Here is a 19,227-nt window from a genome sequence, read left to right on the forward strand (position 1 = left end):
CAAGTTTGATATACTGGTTGTCTGTCTCTGGACAAATCATTTAAATTCTCAGCATAACAAGTAATTGTCTAAGATTCTAGATTGAAGGTTGGTGATGAGCCATCTTGGTAGGGAATATTTTCTCACTATAGGAGTTCCTTATGCTATTGAAATCAGAGGTCTGCTTTGAACATTTCTGCTCAGTGTCTAAAACAGATCAATTATCTACTGGCATTTGATTTCATATTGAGGAAATTGTGGGGCATATGTAGCTCAGCAAATCATCACAAGCCATTTTTTAATGGCTTGAATTTGGCAGGAAGTAGAATGTATGCATTAAGTTATAACTGTATATTCCTTTTATCCTTACATCCATATACATGTCAAGAGAAATTTAGTTTCAATATTTCTGCTTCATTTAGGACACTCTCATTCAAGAGTGTTGTTTTGAAACAAATGGTCCATTGTGATTGGTTTGATAAAGAGGAGTTGCCTTGGAAAGCATATCAAATGACGAAGTTGTGTCTCAAAATTCGTTTAAAAATGAGACCTGCAGGACATAGGGAAGCACATTGATTTTTCAGTCTTTCAATAAAAGCCTCTTCAGTTCTCACACTTCTAGATCATTAAGAAGTGCCCTTGAGTTCCACAGCTTTAATGATGAGCTGTGGGCATGCTGAGGACACCAAAGCAAGTCCTAAGGGCTTTGGATTTTGAAGAGTAAAGAGATGTCATGTCTAGAAAGCTAGCCTTAGGACTTGGTCACATCAGTCACTCTCAGCCGAAAGTATAAGATCAATCACTCCTTTATTTCCAGGGAACCATAAACATTTGGATAAACATAATTCAACCATGTATACACTTCATCCCTGTTATCTTATTTAACAATCATAAAGGCAGGGATCATATTTTATCTCAACTTTTTATTTTTCTTATTGCTTATTACAGTGCTCTCAACACAGCCAAGCATGCCAATAGGATAACTAAAAACGGTGAATGAAAAAAGACATATCACTTTTTCAGCTTTATTTTCCAAATTCCTTTCTATCTTTCTACTCTAACCAAATTGGTCTAGACACTCTTCTTTGAACATAGCCTTGAGCTCTCTCATTTCTGCTCATATGGTTTCCTTCCACAGTTGCCCATCAGAGTTGTATGCATGCTTCAAGACAATCCAAACTCTACTCCATAAAACCTTCCCTGATAACACTTAGTACAATTTCTGAGACCTATTAGTTATTTAATAAATGCTAGTTGACTTGTTGATTGAAAACACTCCCTGGAAGGGATGACATTTTCCTTACTCTCTGTAATATGAATTTGATACTTACATACTGCCTTATACATTGAGTTTCATTCTTCTTCCTTTCTCAAGAAGACTTGCTCAACAACTGAATTCTTGCTCTTGGAGCCTCTGTCATTCAGGCTTACAACCTAGGTGTCAGCCTTGACTCCTCACTTTTTTTTTCACTCCCTATATCTAATCTGTTGTCAATATCTGGTAATTTTATCTTTGTGATATCTCTAGTAGTGGTCCTCTTCTCTCCTGTAACAGAGGCATCCCCTGATGCAGGCCTTTATTGATAGATTGCTGGTTGGTCTGGCCGCCATGAGTCTCTCCCCATTATAATCCATCCTTCATTCAGGTATCTAGGTGATCATCCTAAAGCACAGATTTGTGTGTCACTACTCAATAAACTCCAGTGTCACTCCTTCCTTTCCAGTTTTTTTAATATCTCGAACCCTGCCATGATCCAGTCTCAATGTTGTTCCTTGCAAAAAATATCCCATCTCTTAACTTTGGGCATTTTCACGGGCTATCTTCCATATCTGGAAAGCTAAATCTCCTCATTTATGCATCTTAGCTTCCTGGTTTTCCTTCAAATCCCAGATAAAAATTCCACCTTCTTTAGGAAGTCTTTCCTGATCCCCTTTAATCTTTCTTAACTTTTTTTGATTATTTCTAATTTTTTTGGTTGTTAAATCATTTGTTAGTCATATCCAACTCCCTATGACTCCATTTGGGTTTTCTTGGCAGAGATATTAGACTGGTTTGCTATTTCCTTCTCCCTTCATTTTACAGATGAGGAAACTGAGTAAACAGTTGGTTAAGTTACTTGCCCAGGGTCACACAGTAAGTATCTGAGGATGGATCTGAACTCATGAAGATGGGTCTTCCTGATTCCAAGCTCAGTGCTCCAGCACTTCTAATTTAACATATGTATATATGTATATATATACATATATATATATATATACATATATGTGTGTGTGTGTGTGTATATCTTTATGTATATGTATATATACTATGTACACACCCCTATCTACCTATCAGTCTATCTAATCTGTGCACAAGTTTTTCATGTTTCCTCCCCATTAGACTGTGAGCTCCTTAAAAGCAGGAATTGTTTTTTATTTTTCTCTATATACACAAAATTTGGCATAGTACCTGGCACACAGTAGCTACTAAATAAATGTTTATTCACCTACTAATAGAGTGACATGCTGATGTTACTCAGAAATCTGGCTTCCCAGTTCACAAGTCTCAATTCCCTTGATCTTCATCTTCATCCTGCCCTGAGGCACACAAAATGATAGTCATAATCCTGATCTTACCATTATCCATAATGATCCACCCCTATAATCAGGAACTCTGAAATGCTTATATCTCATTATCTCCTCCTAAACATGTTGTTGTCCTTGACCTTGAGTCCATTCATCTGTTGTTCTGATTTTATTTTCCTGTACTACAAATATTAAGCCTATAGCTAATCAGTTCAACAGCATATTCTTTTCTAGATTTGAATTACTTACCTTTTTTGTCCTATTTACACTCATGTCTTTTAAATCCTTAAAGCTGGATTATCCCTGTCTGTATTTTTTGTTTTTTACATGATATTAATCAATGCTAGAGGAAATCACAAAACTGTTCACTGCAATTTTTATTATATAATTTTATCTTGAGCTTCACATCATTAAGGAAACCCCTTTTACCCTTACATCTCTATCAAATACTCCACAGAAGTTTCTCCAAACTGTTTCTTCTTTCCTCAAGTCTCTCACCTGCTCCCTATCAGAGGATTATGCTGCATACATATCTGAGAATATAGAGAATGTTTTCTATGTATAACTTAAAAATTCTTGTTTTCAATCTGCTTCACCTTCCCTGAAACCTCTCTTCATATGTTGCCAGCCTCTTCCGTCCTCTCTGAGGTCAACTCTTCTACATGTGCCCCTGATTCCATTCTCTCTCTACACTGTGTTCTCACAATCATTTCCTTTCTTTCTCCAATTTTTTAATCTCTCTTGTCACTTTTGAAAGTCTTCTTTAGGGCAGCTAGGTGGCGTAGTGGATAAAGCACTGGCCTTGGAGTTAGGAGTACTTGGGTTCAAATCTGATCTCAGACACTTAATAATTACCTAGCTGTGTGGCCTTGGGCAAGCCACTTAACTCCATTTGCCTTGCAAAAACCTAAAAAAAAGCCTTCTTTAGAACTTAATATACCCTCATTATACCTCTCCTCTCTTTCTTAGCTAGTCATAAAAAAAAGCTGTCCTGAAATTTCCCTTTCTTGTATTTATTCGCCAACTCCTTGCAATTTGGCTTCTAATATCAATCAATTAAATCTATTATTTCAAAAGTTATCCATAATTTCATAGTTCTCAAATTCAACAACTCTTCTCAGTCTCCATCCTTAAAATTAAGAAAAATTAAATAACAAGAAAATATTTTTCCTTCCTATCTCCTACTTTTCAATGAGAAAAAAAAATCAAAACATTTGTAACAAATATATAGCCATCCCCTCCTTGTGTATATCTTCTTTTCTTTGGATTTTTGTAATATTTCTCTCTTCCTCAATTCATTACAATCTGTCTAACTGATTCATCAAATTCTCATTTTGTGAATTCATCATTATGACCTGTTCTCTATGGGTGGCTATAACCTAGGACTTTTTTTTCTGTATTTTGGTGATTTTTAGCAGTACTCATAACCTCACTTATCAGCTCTTAGAGATAACATCTAGATCTATTTATGTACAGTCCATTTTTCTCTGATCAGTACCTATTAGACATTTTTGCCTGATTGCCCTATAGGCATCTTAAACTTTGCCTGTTCAAAATAGAATTCATTGTTTATCTTCTCAAATCCTCACAGATTCCTACTTTCCCTGTTTCAGTTGAAAGAATCTACATTCTTCCAGTAATCCAAATTCACAACTTCAGAGTTATTTCCAACTTATCCTTCTCCTTCAACTTTCATAGCCAAAACATTGGTTCTCATCATTCCAATCATTTGGTCACCACCCAGGTTCAGGCCTGGAGTTTTTTGATAGTATGATATCTAAGATAATACAAATTCCTCTTTTTTTGTTATTTAAATCCTTCAAATCCATCTACAGACTATCACCCCAGGCTGACTGCCCAACACTCTCCTTGGGAATCTGGCTTTCCACCAAACTAACTAGTCTACCCACTCTTCCCTGGCCAGGACATTTCATTCTGCCTCTGGGGTTTTGCATAAAATTCATTCCCTCCTTACTTCCCTCTCTCAGTACTCTGAACTTCTCCCTTTAAGGTTCAGTTCAAGTGCTACCTTCTTCTGATAACTGATAATTCAGGTTGCTAGTCAGTTTTGTATTTATTTTATCTTTAAGTTTCTGTACTCATGTTTTTTTCTCTCAATATGATATGAACTCCTCAGGGCATGAGCTGCTTTTGTTTTTGTATCTTCAATACCTCCTTCATGGTAGGTGCTTAAACATTTGTTACATGAATGGATGAATTTCTGTTTATGTGTAACCTACCATATGGAAGACCGCATTTGCATTGTCAAGCTTATCACCATATGAAAAACTGGTGTCTCCTAAAGAATGCACTTGAGAAAGTACAAAATACAGCAGAAAATGTCAAAATTCAGGTCCAATATGAGAATCCTTAAACTACAAACATGATGACAAGAGTACCCTAACTCTATTCATGTAACTTGGAACTCTGAATTCCTGTGGGATGGCCAAGGAGCTTATAGTTCCACCTACAAACTAGGGAATCTTAGGTTTCCTGATTCCTTAGTACTTTTTCCCACTGTATTATGTTAGAGCAATATTGTTTGTCAGTGCTAGAGTTTATTAAGAATTAAATGGGGGCAGCTAGGTAGCGCAGTGGATAGAGCACCAGCCCTGGAGTCAGGAGTCCCTGAATTCAAATACAGCCTTAGATACTTAATAATTACCTAGCTGTGTGGCCTTGGGAAAGCCACTTAACCCCATTGCCTTGCAAAAAAAACCTTAAAAAAAAAGAATTAAATGAAAGAATTCGTTTTTTTAATGAGAGTGACTTGGTAGGCAGAGGGAAAGGAGCTCAATAGACAGGGAAAGATTGAGAATTGGAGAAAAAAGAGATGAGTAGAAGGAGACAAGGGAGTATGGGGTCAAGGGCCCAAGTGGAAGGGTTGACCTTTGTGAGAATGGAAGTAGACGGGAGCATTTGAAGAGGATGGGGTGGGGGTGGGGTTAGTCAGTTCTTGAAGCACTATAGTTATCTTGGGATTTTTCTCCTATTACAATTAAACATGGCTAGTTAAATCATGATCTCAGTGCCCAAGGTTTTTCCAATCTTAAAAAAACAAAGCAAAACAACAATGACAAAATGCTCTTACCTTAAATTTAGGTCATCTGACTGCAAATCTATCTTCTAAACTTCATGCTTCCCCTTTTGCTATGAAACTCCTCTTTATATTCTGATTGTCTGCATTTTCTTAATAGCCAGTTATTTCTACATTACTATTCTCCTGACTTCTCTCTCTTAGATTATAGTTCCTTCCGAGATCAATAGTGACATTTTGTGGTTTGGACTCCCCAATCCAAGCAAACACTTTAGGGATAAGTAGGGACCCTCTTTCCCATCAAAATCTTCCTTTTTTGAATAATTCACAGTAATAGTAGGTATATGACAAGACCTTGATCTTTTGCTCATCAGATCAATAACATAATCTCCTTGCTTCTCCTTCTCCAATTGTAAGGGTCACATAGGTGATTCTGTTCTTTCTCCAAAATACATCCTACTTTAAAAATCCCCTTCTCTCTTTTCAAGGACAAGCCTATGAACATATGAACTTGGGATTTTCATAAGGTAACCCCCAAGCTTGAGTTGCCTATGTCTTTTCCAATCTCCTTTAATTTTAGTGCCACTCCACCCTTGATTATTTTAAATTTATCTTGTACATAACTTGTTTGTAACAAGTAGTTTCCATGTCATCTCCTTTGGTTTCAATTTAATAAGCTAGAAGTCAATTCAAAAATCTATTTTTCAGAGTACTGTGGCATTTGTTCATTGCAATTGAGATGAATATTTGAAATAAATGTATATATTGTTGACAGCTAGGTGACACAGTTGATAAGAGTGTTGGACTTAAAGTTAGGAATACCTGAATTTGAATCCTGTCTCAGATATTCACAAGTTGGATGAACTTGTCACTTAAACTCTCAGCCTCAGTTTTTCCAAGTATAAAATTCATTATACTGTAAAGTCTTTGAAAGCAAGGGCTATTTTTTCACTATCTTTGCATCTCTAGCACATGATACAGACCATTGTAATGCTTAATAATGTTTGTCAACAGACCAACTGAAAAAGTTAGACTCCAAGTTCTTGTCACATAAGAAATCTTTGATTCTTTGAAAGGCAGCAGTTATGACATTGTCTTTGGTCTCCTCTTATGTATCTTTTAACCTCTATTCTACTCTGTGCTATCTTTAAGATTAGTCACTGAACTCCAAATCCAATGACCCGACCCCCCCCCCAACTCTCAGTCTATATTCTCCTTGTACCTCTTTGGCATTTCTATTTCATCCTTTTTTGAATGTTCAATGGACTTTCATGCTATTATGCTTATAGGATCTATTATCACTGATTTTCCATCTCTTCTCACTTCTTCCTTCTGCCTTTTATATGTGAATAAATCTTGAAACTTAATCCTTGGCTCTGTACTCATCATTCTATATATTCTTCTCAAAAAGAGAGAGAATGAACTCACTCTCATGACTTTAACTCTCATGCCATTTCATCTCTTGCCCAGTATAAACTTGTCTCTTATCTTAGTCCCAACTAAGGACCTCCCTTGATTTGTCCTTCATGCTTCCTTCTCTGATATTGGTGTCTCCTGCCTCAATGTACAAATGAAAACTTCCATGATTTCTCTTAGCACTTTGCTGCTTTTGTTTCCATTTTATACTTGGAAAAACTGAGGCTGAGAGTTTAAGTGACAAGTTCATCCAACTAGTGAATATCTGAGATAGGATTCAAATTCAGGTATTCCTAACTTTAAGTCCAACACTCTATCAACTGTGTCACCTAGCTGTCAACAATATATGCATTTATTTCAAATATTCATCTCAATTGCAATGAACAAATGCCACAGTGCTCTGAAAAATAGATTTTTGAATTGACTTCTAGCTTATTAAATTGAAACCAAATGAAGTACCTTTTCAAAATCATCTCTTAGGTTTCCACTTTGTTGCATTGATTAGATACCATAATTAATTTTCTTCCTTTTGAAATATATCTGGACCAAAGTCCTCTGCTCTTTGACCTGCTGAATCTATTTCAAAAGAAAAAAATTGGAGAAGCCATAATGGGCTATAGATAATATGAAAAAGATACATGCATTTCAGGGAATGGAAAACTCAGCAAGGAAAGGTAAATGTAATCTTTGTTTATATTGTCCACATGGTACCCAGATGTAAGAATAGATACAAACATTATATTCTGCCCTGATCAGACCTCTGAAATATTGTCCTCACCTCTGGGTAACATTTTAGGAAAGACGTTGATAAAGCTATCCAAAGATGTACAGCCAGAATGGGGAGAGTACTAAGAGCAATATCATATAAAGATAGGTTAAAGCAATGATTCTCAAAGCTTTTGATTCCAGTATCACTTTTCACTCTTTAACATTACTGAGGATGCCAAAGAGCATTTGTTTGTTTAAGTTATCTCTATTGACATTTGCTAGATTAGTAATTAAAATTGATAAATTTTAAAAATATTTATTTAGCAATCCATTTAAAATGAAAACAAGTCTATTACATGTTAACATAACACATTTTTTGAAAAAAAATTTATTTTCCAATTCAAAAAATTAGAAGAGTTGTATTGTTTTACATAAATTTGCAAATCTCTCTAATGTCTGGTTGAAAGGAAGAAAGCTGGAATGTTGTATGTGCTTTTGCAATTCATGTTGTTTTGGTTAAAGTATGTGAAGAAAATTTGGCCTCACTTAGGAAAGGGAAGAGTTTTTGAATAAACAGATAGTCTTAATATTATTATAAAACCAGTTTTACCTTTGAGGATGCCTTGAAAGGTTTTGAGGCACCCTTTAGAGATGTTCAGACTATATTTTGAGAACCACTGAATAAAGGAACTAAGAATGTTTAGCTTGAAGAAAAGAAATGTTCCCTAGCACATAATAGTTATTTTCAAGTATAGGAAGAGTTGTTACATGAAACAGGAATTATACTTGTTAAGATTATTCCAGAGAAAAAAACTAGGAAAAATAAATGGAAGTTGTAGAGAGGCAAATTTCAGTTCATGTACAGAAAAGCATCTCAATGGAAAATCAACTAGTATTTAATCTATTTTCCTTCTTTAAGGAAAGCCTGGATGACTACTTATTAGGGATCTACTTGAGGGGTTTCCATGTTCAGATACAGTTTAGAGTAAATGACCCATTCCAACTCTGAGAGTCTTTGATTTTGTGTGGTTAGAATTCCCAATTATCCTTTAAAAATCAAGTCTTCCCTAATTTTCATGTCAACAAGATCTTCCCCCTTCAGACTCATTGATGTTTAGTACCACAACCTTCTAATGTACTCATCATGAAGCTATGAATGATGACATTTGCACAATGAATGCAAAATATATTATGGCTCATATATATATGTATATACATGTATATACATATATATACATGTATATACATATATATATATATATATACATGTATATACATATATATATATATATATATATATATATATATATATATATATTCCCTCTACTAGAACATAAATCCTAAGGAAGACAAGAGCTATGTCCCATGTCAACATCATGTCTCTCTTATCCCATGCCTAACAGAACTCTTCAAAGAAGTGTAGCTTAATAAGTTTGTTGAATGAAATTCATAATTTCTTGAAGCATAAATATCATGAACGTGGAGGCTAAACTTGGTTACCCTACAGCAAGTTTTGAGTTCTTGTTTCCTCTACTTCTGAAGGATATGAGATGGGAAATGGAATGTGAAAAAAAACTTCTCTGAATACAACATTCAGAGTTATAAAATAGAGTTGTAGTTACAGGGAGTTTATAGTATCAGAATTAGTTAAGAATATAGTGCTTTAGGGGGCAGCTAGGTGGCACAGTGGATAGAGAGCATCGGCCCTGGAATCAGGAGGACCTGAGTTCAAATCTGTCCTCAGACACTTAATAATAATAATAATAATAAATTGCTTATTATTAATCACCTTGGGCAAGTCACTCTTAACTCCATTGCCTTAAATAAATAAAATTTTAAAAGAAGGATATAGAACTTTAGCAAATAATATACAAATTTCAGGTCAAGGTGAAAATTATTGTGGGCCAAGGCAAGTTGAGATGAACTGCACAAGTAAGGCAATTAAGATAAGAAGGTTTTCAAATAGAATTCCATCACAGGAGTATTTACATCTAATTATAATGTATCTCTTAGAATAATTATCTGAAGTAGCAACCAATACCATAGTTACTTAAATAACAATTAGCTTAGCAATTTTTGTGGCTAGCTGTTAAAAGCTACAGAATTTACGACTATTTTCTAGAACTAAATTTATAGAAATTTCATCATCTATTCTTTTTATGAAGTAGGGGAGCCCACTACTTCTGGAGGCAGTCCACTTCATCTTGGGGGCATAAATATGTATTTGTTACAAAACTTGAAACTTTCCTGAGTCTTTGCAAACAATAGTTGCAAGCTGCCACTGAGCAAATGAGACAAATAGTTACATCACACATATTTCAGGAAGAGGGAGGAAAATTACAAACTCTTACCAAGTAATCATCAGGCTTGATACCAAAAAGTTCTCTGAAATACCGAAATGCTATTGGAGCATATGTCTTAAATCTGAAGTCTGGGTAGTGATGAGCTGGGGTCAGATTGCTCCCTTCGCTACAATTAAAATTAGAAGAAAAGAAAAGAAAAGAAAAGAAATAAATGCACAGATGAGAAATGTCCATTTTAATTCCAAATTATAGGAAAATTTATTTTATCCTTCAGGCTAATTTTTCCTCTAGAAAATTTTAATTCTTTGTAGTAGATCTCTTGATGCACATGCAACCAATACCACATGTCCATCGACTGAGAACAGAACAGATGACAGCTCAGCTAAAGCCTCCTCCAAGCAAGCTTCCCTGCCAATCCACAGCATGTAGTCAACTATGTGAGGATACCTCTGATTCAACATTCTGTGTGACTCTCCTAAGGAATGGCAATCCATCAGCTCTAGTAATATTGAATATATGATAGGAAGTTAAAATTTGTAATAAACCAAAGAGTACTACTCTGTCAACTAGCACATACAAGAGCTGAGCCATCACAAACATGAATAGTTTTTCAAGACTATGACTTAGACATACACCCAAAATAAATCATGAAGAAAAATAACAATAGTGTATTTAAAAATTATAAATGTGTATATGTTAACTGAGTGAAAATTTGACATGAGAAATGCATATACTTTTTGGTGTATTTAAAAAACAAATGATCACCAAAAGAAAGAAACAAATACAAGCAACTAATTTTGATAATGGTAACTAATTTCTGCAAGACTCTGTACTTACTTATTTTGTCTTAGAAGAGTATATCTTGTGTGGGCTTGATGAGCAAAGGAATCACACAAATGAACTTACTGTCCATGGTATAAAAGTAGGAAGCATTTGGTAAATTTGGTATAGGGTATCAATACATATGGAATATTCTTGTTTTGGGGCATTAAATATAAAGGCTATAATAGGTTGCAATCAGCAGCTACATTATTCTAATTTGCCTTCTGCAATGAACACAATTAATAGCTCTTGGATATATTCTTCATGTTTCTTTCACAATGTTTCTTCTTGATTTCTCATGTTTTGCATTTATTCTTCTTACCTTACAATATTTAAAAATCCAGTGTTCTTCATTTAAGCAAGCAACCAATAAGAAGAATGAAATGTAAATGAATGAATCAATAGATAAAATGAAATAAATTATGCCCTTGTGATCATATCAGAGATTGGAGCAGTGACCTGTCATGACTAAGATGGATGGTGCATGATGCTTTCTGCTTTCAATAGAGAGATATGAAAGAAGGCATATACTCTAGATTTGAGCTCAGGTCTTCCTGACTCCCAGCCTGGTACTCTATCCCTTGTCCAAGCTAGCTGTCTAAAGGAGAGACAATCAGAGGTAATACTGCTCAGTTTTCTAGCTGCTGGTTATTTTGAGCGTGCTGCAATGTTCTTTCTTCCCTCCTGCTTCCCTTAATTACAAGATGAGTTCAACTAATGTTATAGAAAGAAGTGTTAGCTTTCCCTAGTGATCATACACACATACAGCATCTTTGGGTATGTGTCCATGACTTTAGGCACACACCCTGCCAGCTGGTGTAGGAACGGTCAGAATATGGTTAAAAAGTAAGCAAGCCTTCTATCAGGTCTCATTGTTACATATGCAGTATTGTGAAGAGTGCCTTGCATGGAATGGGCTTTCAATAAGTATTTCTTGAATTAATAAATGAATGAAGGGAAAAGAGATTTATTTGTAGGGTCAGATTACTAAGACATTAAGCATAATAGACACCTCTGGGTTGGCAGAAACTTGAATAGCAATCTAACAAAAACAATACAAAAATGCTCACTGTTTAGCAGTGCTCTTATTTTTTTCATGGCATGGCAGATATTACTAGCTACATACTAGTGGAACATAAACTTGGGTGTTTCTTACCAATCTGGAAAGATTTCCTGCAAAAGCTGGCAACAGACTAAATCAGCCATCCTTGATCAGCTTAACCAAATTTGGAGAGGTTCAACCCCAGAAGGGTGACCATTAGGTGGAAAAATTTATTAGTTATTGGCAATTCATGAAGGTAAAGAAGAGTTGTGTGATCTTTGGCATGGGAGGGAAATTTATACTAATGAAATTAGAGATCTCTAGATCCATGGTGAATTACATGTGTAATTACTAAGTGTCCATTAGTAATTATGGTGTTGAAACATCAAAAGTTTAATTTAACAAAGATAAGTAACCCAATTCATGGATAATCCAAGAGCCACTTCTTTGTAATGCACTGTTCTTCCAAGCCCAGCACAATTTCTTTCCCTATTGCATCTTGCTTGGACTGATATTAAGATTAAAAAAGTATTTTCTGAAGATATAGCAACCAGTCTATATTATAATGGCTGGGAAGTGCCCACTTAAAAAAAACCCTAGCATTTTATAAACCCACACTTTTCATAGACATATATATCTCCATGGTTGCATTTAGACACATGGCTTGATCTGACACCAAAAAGAAACTACTGAAAAGACCATTTATTTATCTCTTGGTCTTTAAATGCTTCTAGAAAATAACAATTCTATCCTGAAACAAAATGAAATCTCCAGATGATATTCAAATTACTGAGATGATAAGATATGCTTGAGGCAGCTAGGTGGCATAGTGGATAGAGTTGATCTATCTGGATGGCTTCATGACTTCTAATCCAGCCTCAGACACTTACCAGCTTAATTCTGTAATTTAACCCTATTTGTCTCAGTTCCTCATTTGTAAAAATGATCTAGAGAAGGAAATAGAAAATGAGTACAATGTCTTTGCCCCCCCCCAAAACCCCCAAATTTCACAAAGAGTCAGACATGACTCTACATCAAGCCTTGGTTAGGGGCTTGACCACACGACAGACTGAACACACATCAGTCAGTAGATATACATCTGGGGTGTCTTGCTGAAGGTATCGTGCTCAAGATTTGCAAATATATGCTAGCTTATTGATGCCCAGAATAGAATCTGTCTTCAGACATGCTTACAGACATTACAAAATGCCTCAACCAACTGCCTAGGTCTTGTCAAGCGACAGAATTATATTATATATATATATATATATATATATATATATGTATATATATATATATATATATACATATATATATATATATATATATAAAATATCACATCTTTTTAAAAACACATGCAGTTATGAAATGCATGATTGGTAACCTTAAGGGATATTATATTCTCTCACTCTTTCTTGAAGACTTTCATTCATTTATAACCTTATTCATACATTTATTACCATATACTCTGTTTTCTCTTCAGACTGTATATATATATATATATATATATATATATATATATATATATATATATATGTATATCTTTAGATCAGCATGCCAGGTATTGAATATACAAAGGAGTATAATAATAGTAACAACAATAACAACATTGATATAGTGAATGTGCCAGGTACTGTGCTATAAATTTTACAATTTTTATGTCATTGGATCCTCTCAACAACCCTGGGAGGTAAGTGTTATTGTTATCCACATTTTATAGATGAGAAAAATTAGGTAAACAGGGGTTAAACAACTTGCCCAAGGTCACATAGTAAGTGACTGAGGTGGGATTTGAACACAGGGGTCTTCCTGACTCCAGGTCAGGGATTTACAGGGATATGTATATATATATATATACATATATATATATGTATATATATATATATATACAATTTACATATATGTGTGTAAATGTAAAAAATTGTCTGGAGATCTTATATAATTTATATTGATATAAGCCTTCCTACATGCTTGATTATTTCTGTGTTTCTGTTTCTTCTTACCTTTTAAATGGAACATCATAAAGAAGAAAATGTATTTTGTGATTTTAAGAGATACATTTTAGAAAATAGAATTTAAAAAGCAAAAATTTATGGAATTTATAATCTATGGGATTGTCCCCCCCAAAAGCTTAAAATTCCACCAAAACCTTTGTTATTCTACATTTTGAGGGAAAAACATGAATAAAATTAATTCTATGATAAAGAGATATTGATGTAAATATGAAAAATTTGTAAAAGTAAAGTATTCTGATAAATCTGAGAAAGAAGAAAACTTACTTGAGTAAATTTTAGCTTTTAAAACTAAAGCTTAAAGCTTGACTTTTTAGCTTTTGAATTTTAATAATGGAATAATTTTCAATAACACAAAGTTGAGCAATATGGCACTAATCCCTAGAGAAAAATCTATTTTAGCCTCCCAAAGAAATTCATGGGATATATTTTTGAAGCTCAGATACCATAAAGTCTTCAGGAGCAGTGTGTTTATTTTTTTTGTGTGTTCCTTTAAAAAAAACAAATTGTACAAATCAGTAGAGCATATATTGTTTGCTTACAATCCTACTGGGTTAGCTACTATGATATCCTGACAGGGTTATTTTGCTACAGAATTTCTAAAACTTTTTAGCAACCATGAAAATAGTCCTTTCAAGTAGAGTAAGTGGATAGTACTAATTCTTAAATTACAGGTTTAGCTGTGAAGACACAAAAAAAAGTTGAATGATGATGATCAGATAATAATCTAGAGTCAGAATCTGAAAATGAAACTGAGGAAATCAAAGAGAGGAAGAACCTACTCCTCCTGAGGTGTTCCTTAATGTTACTATGAATTTGCAAATAACAGAGATTCTTCTGAGCCCTGGACAACCAGCTACTCCAGCAGTTCAACTTTAGAATGACAGTTACTGGGGCAACTAAGTGGCACAATGAATAGAGTACTGGACCTGAAGTCAGGAGGACCTGAGTTCAAATCTAGTCTCAGACACTTACTAGCTGTGTGCCCCTGGGCACATCACTTAACCCCAATTGCCTCCAAAATAAATCAAAACAAAAACTCAAGAATGGTAATTATGGAAGTTTTAGAAGGTGGGAAGTCTGGATCTTAGAACTTTGAGAGCAATAGAGGGACATCTTGGGGGGGTGGTAGCAATTAGGGATCTAGTCATTCAGGAAATTATTCCAAGTCATGATTTTTTAATACAATTTTTGTGTTATATCAAAAGGCAGTCCCATCAGGTGAAGATCTACAAACTAAACACAAATGTATTAAACAGCCTCTTTCCCTATTCCATTGATATATAATACACCAGCCCAGGCATCAATAGATTCAAGCAGAGCCTTGACCCTCTTTAAGAACTAGTCACATAAATCTGAGTGTATATTGCATTCATGCAGTTGAAAAAGATTTTAGGACTCCATTTAATCCTTCAATTCTCAAACCTCATTTTTTCCATTCATATAATCCTCCTCTAATGTTCTAGCTCTATAACTAATTATGGAATTGATATAATCTTATGTTTCCAAGACAGAGAGCAAGGTCTGATATCCAAGCACTAACAAATGTGAGAGTCTTTTTTTAGGCTCTCTAATGTACTTTACATGTACAATGAAAATATCAATTGCTTCTATTTTGACCAAAAACTCTGAGGGTCTTTCCCTTCCAAGATCGACTTTTTTTTTTTTTGCTAGGTAAAATAGAGGCCATTCTTTGCCTCATTTCTTACCTAGCCTTAATCACTGAGTGGGCATTATCTCAGAAAAACTGAGACCAAAAAAATCCTTAGTTTAACAAAGGTCAAAAGTCTCTCACTGCATCCAATGCCATCTCCAATTGCATTACAGTCCTGATGCATATCTGTCTACTGGACCCAAAAAATTCCAGAGGAGAAAGCACGACTTTGCACAGCTTTCCCTCACTTAAATTCAAGTCCTTTGCTTGCAATGGGACATCACCTCTATGATGTCATGGTTCTCTTTGAGAATGAAGGACAAACAAAAACAATTGGCCTAACTAAATATGACTGATCTGAGTAGTGTTGATTAGTGATATTGGACTTCTTTTACCCAGCTAGGAAACATGAGGATGATCTAGTAGGGGCTGTGATATGTACTCCAAAAACAGATGAAGTTGTGAGTCTCCCCCTGGTGAAACACTGGTTCCTTGAAATATTAGAAGAGATATGAAAGAACATTAATGCTTTATCAATATCCACAAGTAATTCTGAGACTATCAGAATAAAATATCATAAAAATAGTGTTGTATTGTTATGAGAAAGAAAATTTGTGACTTGTTCCCCAAAAGACAACTATAGCATCTTAAGGCAAGAAAACTTTTAAAGTCCAATCAAGTATTTAATATATACAGTCTAATGACCAGAAAAATATTTTTTATTAGAATGCAAAGATTTAATACAAAAACATTTTTTGCCATATGATTTGACATTAGAATGTAAATTATTTGCTTAAGGTCACATGAGTTTAGATGTTAGATTCAATCTCAAATCCTCTATTTTTAACCTGAGCATTCTTTATCTGACTGTAGTGAGTAGCAGTCATTCTTGATCCCAGGTCCTCTTACTTCAGATCTAACATGATTTATACATGATTTCAAATGGTACAATTTTTAAATCCTTAGCCAAGTTGTTTGATTACTCAACTTTTATATGTCATTGAGACTTTCTAAAAGATCATTATATTCATGGGTATGGTTAATTTCCATGTAATCTATACTTTTGTAATGAGAACAATGGAACAATAGTTTACTAATATGCACTCCATGGAATTCCTCAAAATGTAGAAATTTGGTTTTGGAGTTATAGGAACTGAATTCAAATACTTCCCTTGATACTTACTACCTTACTAAGCCTACTTGATCTTTAGTTTTCTCATCTATAAGATGGGAGAGATTGAATTATATGAGTTATAAGACTAATTCACCTTGTGGAAGATTTACTGGAGAACACAAGCAAAAGTTACAAGTTGAAAAAAATGTGTGGATGGGTTGTAAAACACACTACTCAGATTGATATGATCACAGATCTACTAAAGTATGTTTGTATAGCTTGTGATTTGTATAGCTTTTCCCCTGGGAAGAATCTCCTGAATATTATGAATAAGACAAAGGAATAAAATATTGGTTGCATCCATCAAATAACTTCAATTATTTAGTCAAGTAGTGATTCAATTGAAAGGTCATGTTTTCAAGAGACACAAGCTTTGATGATAAAAAAATGATGCTATCTGCATAAACCAAAAACTAACCAACTTATTAATTTCTTTATTTTCATTTCAATATTCTATTTGCAAAATGAATAAGCTTTTGATAGTCTGGGTGATATTTCCAATTTAATGAGGATGACTTCTGGATCTACTCATAAGCTCTTTATAAGTCTTTATAACTCCCTTTATAATTCCCCCAAGTGAGATAAAAATAAAGTGCTATATCCTTTTGTAATTTTTTTAACTTTGTTAGTCAAAGATGGATAGGTATCTTTTATAAAGTTCACTATGATAGAAGTCAAAAAGGAGAAAGGATAAATTTTCACAAAATGAAATAAGGATAGATTGATTCTGTGTGAAGCACAAATTCACACCAAACCATTCTATTTTCCAGACCGTTCTACTTCCTTTTAACATGATAAAAATTGTTATCTTTTAGCTTACTTTTAACAGTGTTAGGAGCCTAACACACATATCATGAATTAGTCTATATAGGTCACAAAGTAGAATGAACAAAGGCTTTTTAGCAGGGTTGTTGTGTATATGTTGCTTCCCCTGAATATGAGCCCCTTGAGAACTGGGATGGTTTCATTTTTATTCTTTTATATAGTTATACTTACTAGAGTATACAATATGTAGTAGGTGCTAAATACTAAATAAAAACCTACTGAATATTGTGAAGATCAAGAGATAATGCATGTTATTATAGTGATGATGTAGTCATTATTATTACAATTACTTTTTTTTTAGGTTTTTGAAAGGCAATTGAGTTAAGTGACTTGCCAAAGTCACAGAGTTAGATCATTATTAAGTGTCTGAGGCTGCATTTGAACTCAGGTCCTCCTGATTCCAAGGTTGGTGCTCTATGCACTGCGCCACCTAGCTGCCACTATTGCTACTATTTCTAATAGCAGGAAGATTACTACAAATTACTTAAAAATAATATTCTTACCTGGGTAGAAAGACACTTTCTACTACATAAAAGTCTTGCATGAGGACATCTCTGTCTGGTTTGGAAGTGAGGTTACCCACTGTGTAGCCTATTCCCAGCTGAATAGCACCCTTAATAGCAGATGATGCAGTCTGTAAAGAAAAAAAAAACAGCGATGACATTAGTTCCAACAGTCAAGGTCCTTCAAGAATTACATGCAACAATTTGGGCTTATAGTTAGTTTTCTTTTCCTGTTTCTAGACAGCAACAACAATAAAATCTAAAATTTTGAAGAGTCCTTAGTTGTTTCTTTTATCTCAACAAATTAATAGTCAAATTCTTAAATCTTCCCATGAAATTATTCTAACACAAATTGCTAAAATAAATATTGTCTGGTCTTGGAATAAGAAATAAAGCTTTGAGGTGGATAGCTGGTGATTATTAGACATAGGAATCCCTGGGTTCAAGATATTGAAATATATATATATATGTGTGTGTGTGTGTGTGTGTGTGTGTGTGTGTGTGTATGAACGTATACAACCTAATATTCCTAACAAAATCACAAAAAAGCATATAGATCAATACATACAGAAATTCTAATTTTTAAAAGTAAGATGTTAACTTTAGAAGATAGGATAAAAATTTCATCATGTAAAGCTTTAATCCTAATATAACTAGACCAAACTGATTACAACGTTATCAAGGATCAAAAGCAATTTATTTTTCCATAAAAATGCAAGACACAAAATCTTGATTTTTCTCTCTACAGTTCAAGAGTTGTTTAATTCTGGAATTCTTTGTTTTCATCTGTGTATGGTACCATAGTTGATTTCTCTTTTACAAATCTACACTAACCTGGAATCAAAATGTATCTACGGCACCACTTAGCTATCCCAGTAGTAGCTGTTTGTTTGTTTTTTTTCTTTTTGCAAGGCAATGGGGTTAAGTGGCTTGCCCAAGGCCACACAGCTAGGTAAATATTAAGTGTCTGAGGCCAGATTTGAACTCAGGTACTCCTCTCTCTCTAGGGTCGGTGCTCTATCCACTGCACCACCTAGCCATCCCCCAGTAGTAGTTTTAAGGTGTACAAAAACACTCCTTTGATCCTCACAACTACCTACCTTATAATGTAGGTCCTATGAGTATTATCTACATTTAAGAGAAGATTACTGAGGCTAGTTCAGTCAGAGGCTAAGTGATTTGGCAGT

General features: G+C 34.3%; 1 protein-coding gene across 1 annotated transcript in view; it reads right to left on the reverse strand.

Moving 5' to 3' along the window:
• PIP5K1B (phosphatidylinositol-4-phosphate 5-kinase type 1 beta) overlaps positions 1-19,227 on the reverse strand; it is a 270,943-nt gene that overhangs the window by 66,606 nt on the left and 185,110 nt on the right. Inside the window, exons 4-5 of the mRNA XM_074206739.1 lie at positions 18,041-18,171; positions 10,057-10,174 (exon numbers count right to left, since the gene is read on the reverse strand). Of these exons, the coding sequence (XP_074062840.1) occupies positions 10,057-10,174; positions 18,041-18,171 (249 nt within the window). The remainder of the gene's footprint in view (positions 1-10,056; positions 10,175-18,040; positions 18,172-19,227) is intronic.

This window comes from Macrotis lagotis, chromosome X (assembly GCF_037893015.1).
Source record: "Macrotis lagotis isolate mMagLag1 chromosome X, bilby.v1.9.chrom.fasta, whole genome shotgun sequence".
Classification (NCBI taxonomy): Eukaryota; Metazoa; Chordata; class Mammalia; order Peramelemorphia; family Peramelidae; genus Macrotis; species Macrotis lagotis.